The sequence below is a fragment of the Cucumis melo genome, chromosome 11, assembly GCF_025177605.1.
Source record: "Cucumis melo cultivar AY chromosome 11, USDA_Cmelo_AY_1.0, whole genome shotgun sequence".
NCBI classification, from domain to species: domain Eukaryota; kingdom Viridiplantae; phylum Streptophyta; class Magnoliopsida; order Cucurbitales; family Cucurbitaceae; genus Cucumis; species Cucumis melo.
Window position 1 is genome coordinate 14,473,474 of NC_066867.1, and position 8,677 is coordinate 14,482,150.

The window sequence follows — 8,677 nt, forward strand, 5'->3', positions numbered from 1 at the left end:
GGACATTGAAACCATTGATAATTGATGGAATAAAGGTACGACTACCTGAGGATAAACTAGCAGCTCTATTAGCAATGGTCCAAGAAACATAGATAGAGAGAAAGAAGAAAGAAAAATAAGAAAAGAAGAAAATAGAGAATGAAAAGAGAAATAGAAAAAGAAAAGGAAAAGGAGGAGAGGGTGAGAAAGGAAAAAGTAGAAAAGAAAGAAAAAGAAAACTAAGGAAGGAACAAGAAGAGAAGAAGAGAAGAGAAAGAGAAACAAAAGAGAGAGAAAAAGAAGACGAAGCAATGCGAGAATAGGAGGAAACAGAAGAATGATGCGAGAAAGAACAAGAGACAACCTCTTTGCCATTGCCCTTACTGAATTCGAGAGGGTTACGAAGAAAGTCCAAGAGAAGTAAGAAAAAATTAAAGTTGGGCTATTAAAAATCAAAGTTAAGGCACAAGATGTTAAGGCCTTAGCGGAAGAAAAGAAAGAAACAATTTAAGGAAGTGAAAAGATCTCCTCAATGCAGCTGAGAAGATAACCCTCTTTGCGGAGAAGGGTAAGGCAAAAAAGACTATAGAAGAGTATTGCGAGGAGTTTGAGAAAGAAATGGAGGAAGAAAGTCCTGAAGAAGAAGAGATGGTGAAACCTCAAAAGAGGAGGAAAGTGACTGTAAAGAGAAACTTTTTGAGTGACCAAGTTTCCATAAGGCGAGAAGAAAAGAAGAAAATACCTTAGAATGAAGACGAATAAGGCAAAGAAAGCGACAAGGAAGAGTCTCTTTCAGCAAACGCAGTCAATAGACAATTCATGGTAGAGAAAGAGCTCTATCCATTTAGGGGCAGTATGCTAGAGTTTCTCGTATAACCCATTAAAGCGTTTAAATGGAAAAGGTTTTTTGAAGGGGTGACTGCGATAGGGGCAAACGTAGTGAACCTGTTCTACAAAGGATATATAAGCGAGGAAAAGCACTACATGATGACCAAGGGAAAGAAAGTTGATTTTGGGCTAAATGCAATAAATGAGTTCTATGAGTTTGATGATAATGAGATTGGGCATGCAATTTTCAAGAACCCAACAAAACAAGACTTAGAAGATGTGTTGAAAAGAGTAGCTTAGCCCGAGACAAAATGGAACAGAACGCCAATAGGGAAGTACCAAGTCTCACTGTACAACTTGAATATTGAAGCCATCGTTTGGTTGGTTTTGTTAAGAAGAAGATCATGCCTACTCGCCAGATCATGCCTACTCGCCACGATAGCACCATCTCCATGGACAAAATCATGTTTATCTATTGCATTATAGAGGAGATACCAAGAAACGTGAGCGAGATAATCTGTGAGCATATCATTGCATGTGTCAAGCATCCTCATGATGCGAGGCCCTTCCCACATTTGATTGAAGAACTTTGTTTGAAGGCATGTATGGCGTTAGAAAAAATCCCTCGGACTGTGGTAAAACACGATATTTGTACAACAACTAGTCTTCACCACATAATCAATCTCCATAGAAACAAAACAAAAACTAAACGCCTAAAGACGAAGAAAGAAGGAAAAATTAAGATTGTTAATGAAGTGGAGATAGAAGAAGAAGTAGAAGAAGAAGAGAGGGAAAATACACAAGTTCCCTTAAAGCAAAAGAGAAAATGCAAGGAGGAGGCTTCAAGCTCAAAGAAGAAGATAAAATTTGAAGCTAAGGACTCCAGGGACCCATTGTCTCTCGCACTGACCATCTTGCCCCAAGACCAAACGCCTAAAGAAACCATTTCGCCCCCAAAATTCAAAACCACTAAGGCCAAGATCAGAAGCTTACCATCCGGAACTCCACCACCACCACTTTTATCAACCCAAAAACAAACTCCTTCAACATCCAAAACCAAATCGTCTAACCCTTCCTACAAAATCTAAATTCATTCTTCCTTCATGCGGTAAGAGGACACTCCTCAAACTCTTATCGTGACCTTACTTGATCCCGCCTCTAAAGAAAAACCTAGCCTTGACAATCCCCAAACTGACCAAGGGGATGATTCATTCCAGAACTTATTCCAAGACTCTATCTGTAACCCATTAGCATTCATTGGTGATGCGTTTAAGGCGTCAGACAACACAGCACAAACCCTTGTTGTGTCGGCAAGTAAAGAAGGTTTGAAAAAGGTAGTTGATGACCCACTTCAAAAGGGAAAAGAAACCTTTGAGGTAGCTGACGAGACGAGCCTCTCTTCACCACCTAAGCAAACTCCAAAGCCCACAACGCATAACGCCAAGAAAAAAGAGGCGACAAGGGATGACGAAATGATGAGGACTATTTCTTCAAGTTCGTTGATGATCACATTTATAAACCACAAGGAAGTGGATTTGAAGATGTATTCCAATGTCAATCCAACTTGCAACCGATGCAATTGCGACATAAAAAGCATTTGGAAGATTTGGAGCTCAAAGTTGACAACAAGAGAGCTCAAGTAAAGGAAGTCAAGGCAGAAATACATGGGCTCAAAATGCAGAATCAAGTAATAATCATAATGATCGAGCAAGCAGCTAGCGAAATGATATTTAGTATAGATCAACATTATGTTATCTCCATGTAGCCATTTACAGTATTGTGCCTGTACCTGAAGTCCTGCCTGAATTGGAACACCTTCTTACTAAGCATTGTCCTAAAGTTTGTGTCGTAGTAGAACTTTCTCAACCGTCACGTCAACCATAAATTTGAGGGTGTATACGTTTTGTTATCTTCTTTTGTAATTTTAATTTTTGTACTTATGTAATTTGTATTCACTTCTATTTACGTCCTTTGCAATATAAGTACTAAATTTTGATGCAATCATCATGCGTTTAGTTTTCCTTGTGCAAGTTTAACTCCCCGCATTTAAGTATTTTAATTTCTTTTCGTGCCTCAATGATGACCTCAATGATATAAATGTGCATAATTAAGTTTCATTAGTTTCTCAAGCATTTAACTTGTTAAGAAAACCAACTTAGGAAATATTTTTGGATCGTTCACTAGGCGAGCAAGCTTTACCTCAAACCTCTTTTGTAAGATTTTTCTACGAAAAATTTTTGTCATTCATTTTTCAGCAATAATGAGGACCATTTTACGTTCTAAATTTAAGGGTGCACGAGGTTCGAGCTAAAGCGTTTGACACTTTTTGAAAATTGTAAAAGGCGTTTAAAATAAGGCATTTTAACATAACTTAAAACAAAATAAAAAATGAAGCAAATTTTAAAAATTCTTTCACTCTTTTTATTCAACTAAAATAAGAACTACAATGTTGCCATCTCTCACCAAAAATAAATAAGAAGCAAAGCTACAAAACGAAATTGAGAGAAAAAGTAAAGTGGTGATAGAAGTTGTAGTTGACGAGAGGAACAAACTTATAGAATACCTAAGATTTTACAGTTAACACCAAGTTTCATTCAATACATTAAAGAAAAGTTTCCTCGCTATAAGGATGCAAAATTCTTCAAAAATTTTAGTCATTTCTGAAACTTGAAAATAAGATTTTCTAGGAAATGAACAAGGATATTTTGAGTCTTAAGCTTGCCGTGTTTTGAATTTGGAAATGTTTTCATAGTGGGAAGTGCACGATGAGAGTAAAGCCTAATAACAAGTAAGACTAACTTGCATCATGAGAAGTTTAGGGATGTGGAAAGATAGGTAAGCCTTTAAGGTGGAATTGTTCTTGGGGACAAGCAGTGATACAAAGAGATTCTTGAGGACAAGCATTATTCTAAATTTAAAGGTGTGATAACTTGTAGAAATACAAGTTATTTTGGCCTTTTAGGTAGAACAATGGAGCTAAAATGTGGGATAAAATGAGTGGCTTCTATCGCAAATTCATTAACATAAGAGAATATAACTACCATAAGTCTCCATGCATGTTTTACCCTATTTTTAGTATTTTATCGCAGGATTATAAAGAAAAGAAGAAAGACAGTGAATCGTAGAGGAGCATGTGCTATGCGTTAAGAAGCTTGTTTGGGCATGGAACCACATTCACACACCATAAAGATTCACTAGCAAACAAGAATGGTAGTTGGAGTTGATGTGACTTGATAAAGGCTGCAATCAGTTGACATGATTAGAAGAATAGAAGTTTCCTGCTGAAAGTAGTCTATATAAAGCCTCCTTCTACACCAAGTAACCTAGTCTAGTCTAAATGGACCAAAACCTAGAGAGCTCCATTGGAGCGACGCCTTTCCACCTTTTATAAAATTTCATCCTCTTCTCCAGTTAATCTTGTAAGCGAGGGCTTAGAGAGAAAACTAAAGAAAGATCCACAATTTTCTTCCTCCTAACTTGTAACATCTTTCATCTCTTTACTTTCTATTTTTGTATTTTGTTGTAATGTATGATGTTTATATTGTACAATGGTCTAAGGTCTATATTCTTTAATACATTGCAAGTTTATTCCCTTTCAATCCATCATGTCTTTACTATTCATCTGTTACAATTTTATAAGTAATTTAGGCTTGTGATAAATTCTTGATAAGAAGTCTAACTTATAAGATTTATTGCGTTTGTTAAGCTTAATCCCATAGCTTGGCCAACGTTTGTCACCAACTACTAGAGAGAGAAAGTAGTAAGGACATAACTAACGGGTGCAAGAGGGAGTTTGGATACAAACTCCACCTTGATGATTAAACCTCCATCATTTTTGTCCCGAAAGGAGAACAAATGTGGTGACTTGGCGCCGATAGGTTGCCACCCCTAAAAGAGAGGTAGTATGAGCTTTATAAGTAACAAGTTTTAGATAATTATTGTTCAACTAAGATTTATCATTTGCATCCAAAGAGGCAAGCAAGTGTGGTGTCTAAGGGATTCAGAGGTGGTCACCTTAATTAAAAGCCGATTAACTGATCTTTATCGCGTCAAGGCGTACCACATAGTTTAATCGCATATGATGCAGAGACCTTCCTCATACCTTCTTAACACGAGTTAGTTCACTTTCCACTCTTATCGTAAGTTAGTTCACTTTCCACTCTTATCGCACTTCTTGCCACCTTTATAGAATCTCTACTGTACATATTAGGCTTAGTACATATAAATACTTTTACTTTATAATGCATAGAGTTCATATACCGGCTAGATGAAAAGTAAGCTTTATAACTAAGATTTGATAGCAATTCCCTTTGTTCGACCTTGGCTTACCCAAGAAACCTATCATTTCACTTACACTTGGACAAGCAATAAGAAAACTTGTACCCAACGAGGATTTAGTAACTACAGAGGATAGAAGCACTAGAAGAAATCTGGTCTTTAATGTCGGGTGGAAAAAATGAAAAATAAGCTTTAATGTCGGTTTTCAAAAGGCGGATGTTTAATGTCGGTTTTAAACCGACATTAAAGCTTTATCTTTAATGTCGGTTTAAAACCGACATTAAACATCATGTTTTTTAGAACCAACATTAAAGGTATTTTTTATTTTATTTTTTATTTTTTTAATTTTGTAAAAAGTTGAATTTTTCTCTCTCTTACTTTACTCTTTTCTCCTTTCTTCTCTACCAAACCCTAGACTTTACTATTTTCTCCTTTCTTCTCTACCAAACCCTACGAAAGAAGGTTTTCTCTCAACATTTCTTCCCTTTCTTCCTTTCTCAATCTCATCACTTTCTCCCCTCTCTTCTTGGTTCAACATTTCTTGGTTCAACACCTGGCTCTGAGCTTTCTGTTGAGGAGCGAAATCTTATCTCTGTCGCTTACAAGAACGTGATTGGCTCACTTCGAGCTGCTTGGCGGATTGTTTCTTCCATCGAGAAAAATGAGGAGAGTCGTAAGAATGAAGAGCATGTTGTTCTTGTTAAGGATTATAGATCAAAGGTTGAGTCTGAGCTTTCCGATGTCTGCGCGAGTATTTTGCAGCTTTTGGACTCGAATCTTATTCCATCTGCCTCTGCTAGTGAGTCTAAGGTCTTCTACTTGAAGATGAAAGGGGATTACAATAGGTATTTGGCGGAGTTTAAGGTTGGAGATGAGAGTGGGTGTTTTCTATTATAAAACTTTATGCTAGATTTGCAAGTATGTTATCAGTCATTACAATTGCAATCTCTCTTTGTATCTCGGTTTTCTTACTATATGCAATGTTTTCAGGACATCACAAAAGCAAGAAAGATACCGAAGCGTGCTTTGCCTATTATTTGCTTCAGAGAAGTCAGCCGCCCATTGTCGGATGCTTCAAACACTTCCATTATAGATTCAGGTTATTTGACTTAGCTATAACTTAAAGCAAGTTTAATTTTGTTGTTCTAGTCTGCTGTCTTAGCCTTGTGTTTGACTTTGAGCATTTTATCTCTAAGATGTATATTTAGTAACATGTTCTAAGGTTGTTTTTCTTTCCTTGAAATAAAAGAAAGTAACGTAAATTTAGTAACAAAAATTGAGTGTTGTCATGGGGTTTCTGCTCTATAATACCATCATAGTGCAGAGAAGGAAAAGAATGAGAAAGAATCAAATATAATATAGTGACCTTTATGTGTTGTTTGTAGGGGGGAAGAGTTATGGGTGTTCTGAAAATGCGGGTGCTGCAGGAACGTATTACGATGCTGTGCCTCGAAGCCTTATTGTTAGCAATGACAACTTATCTACTCAGACGGATACACTTCTTCTAACATTTCCCAAGCAGCCTCTTTGGACAAATGTGTACATTCAAAACCATGCTAAGGCTTTGGTTCCTTTGTTTTGGAGCCGTGTACAGGTTATATATCTCTGAGTATATGCTTCCACGGTTATGCAGATTATTATTTCTCTGATTTCTGTTCTCATATGGATCATGCAGCTTGAGTGTTTTTTGACCTGGACTTCTTGAGTTGCCTTTTTTTTTTGGTTATAATCAATGCCATCTTTCTATTAATGGGAAGTGTTGTATTTTTTCCCTTTCTTAGAGAAGAAAGAGTAATTTCATCAGAAAAAGGATTTAAATAACCAGAACTCCAAGAAAAGGGCAGATACTTGCTTGTTTGGTGGTTCGTTGAAAAGTAATCAATCATCACATTCAAATAATAACAAATTTTGTTACTTCTTTGGGAGTGTTTTTTTAAAGAAGTGATTATATGATTTGTTTATAAGTGATTTATTAAAAGTGATTCTCATCAAATCATCTTCATATTTGGATTTATGATTTTAAACATGATTTTCATTCAATCAAAGTTGATGTTGAGTGATTAAAGATATTTTTGGGATTGATTTTGAACTTGACAGAAAGTGATTTTAAACCTTTCAAAATCACTCCAAGACATGCCCCATCCTAACCTATTAACCTAAGTTCAGCTTTAGGATTAAGTTTCAATTTTAGACGTCCCATTTGAGAGAATTCGATTTTGTTTTATTTTTTTTGAGTGGAAATGAATGTTTGCTGATGTGTAATTTCATCTTAGCATGCAAATTTTTTCTACCTTGCTATTTTGAGACTTGCTTGCAAGTATTACCAAATATATGAGGAAGGTATTGCAAGTACCAATTGTTGTTTCTTATTCTACAAAGTAGGTTCTAAGAAGACCATTTAAAAAGGTTATGTGTGATCGAGGTACTCTACAATTTTTAAAAATATAACATCAAACAATTGACTAAGACACTTCGCAGTCTTCCAAATTCGTACTCTCTTTGATTCAACATATTGTTTCTCCAATGGTAGAACAATTTCTTTCTATTATGTACTTCTATGGTGAAATGCTGCTGATTCTTCACGTAGGTTCAAGGACAAATTCATTTATCAGTTGGTGCAGTCCTGTCCTTTGGGCTTGCTCATTACGCATCATCAGAATTTGAGTTAATTGCAGAAGAGCTTCTTATGAGCAATTCTGTTATTAAGGCAAGTAGCAGCTCCTTTTGTTTCCCATCTATCGAGAGCTATATTTTAGCCAAAAATTATTCTTTGGACTTTCTCAAGAGTGTGTTTCATATGTAATTAACATTTTCAACACAGTACTGATTCATGAAGTTTTTGTTTCCCTTTTAACTCGTGGTGGCATGACTAGCCATGGCACTATATCTTGGACACATGACAAAAATCAAGCCAATCTTTCCTGTTTGTTATGGGGTATTTGGCAGAAGAGAAATAGTAGAATCTTTTGTGGGATTGAGAGGCAACCTTTCTCTTGGGCGCCTCGCCAACTTTACTGTTTCTTTCTTTCTGTTATTTTCTAAACTAACAGTTTTACTGTTTCTCTCTAGGCATTATAATAAGTTCTTTTTATATTATTTCTTAGGTCATAATTCTTTTTAAACTAGAGACCCTTCCTCTAGGGTGCTCCTTTCGTGGGATTTTTTTTATTTTATTATTTTTTATGCCCTTATATTCCAACTTTTAAGTTATTGCAGTCCTGCAAAAGTTTCTTCCTTGGGCCTGTTTGTTCAATTAAGGCACGTTGTTATTATTAATTAATTAATTATTACTATTATTTTTACTGCTGGTCTTATCTCTCTCTCTCTCTCTATATATATATTTAATTGAACTTATTTCTCTATTGTTTCAGAACCATACATGCTGTCTTTTCTGTGACAGACTGTGTGGATGATTTTAAGGTTGCTTGCCTGAAAAACGACTTTTTGGGGCATTTTGATGTTTTTAATCCTTTTCTTCGGTCCCCATTACTACTTCAATAGGCTAAAAAATTTCATATTTTCTTTTCTTGATGAAAGTTTGGTTATTCATAAGAGGAAAATTTTCAATTATTGCAACTCACCATGTTTTGTA

At 35.8% G+C, this 8,677-nt stretch overlaps 1 protein-coding gene across 1 annotated transcript; it reads left to right on the forward strand.

Annotated features, from left to right (window-relative positions):
• Positions 1-4,885: 4,885 nt before the first annotated feature.
• Positions 4,886-8,220, forward strand: LOC127143923 (14-3-3 protein homolog). The gene is made up of 5 exons (XM_051079223.1): positions 4,886-4,922; positions 5,501-5,949; positions 6,076-6,184; positions 6,471-6,679; positions 7,673-8,220. The coding sequence occupies exons 1-5, from the start codon at positions 4,886-4,888 to the stop codon at positions 7,886-7,888; spliced, it is 1,020 nt and encodes a 339-aa protein (XP_050935180.1). The 3' UTR covers positions 7,889-8,220.
• Positions 8,221-8,677: the final 457 nt, after the last annotated feature.

Coding starts and splice junctions, on each gene's coding strand:
- LOC127143923 (XM_051079223.1), top strand. CDS start 4,886: ATGATGCAGAGACCTTCCTCATACCTTCTTAACACGA. Junction 5,950..6,075: donor GGTATTTGGCGGAGTTTAAG/GTTGGAGATGAG, acceptor CAATGTTTTCAG/GACATCACAAAAGCAAGAAA. Junction 6,185..6,470: donor CACTTCCATTATAGATTCAG/GTTATTTGACTT, acceptor TGTTGTTTGTAG/GGGGGAAGAGTTATGGGTGT.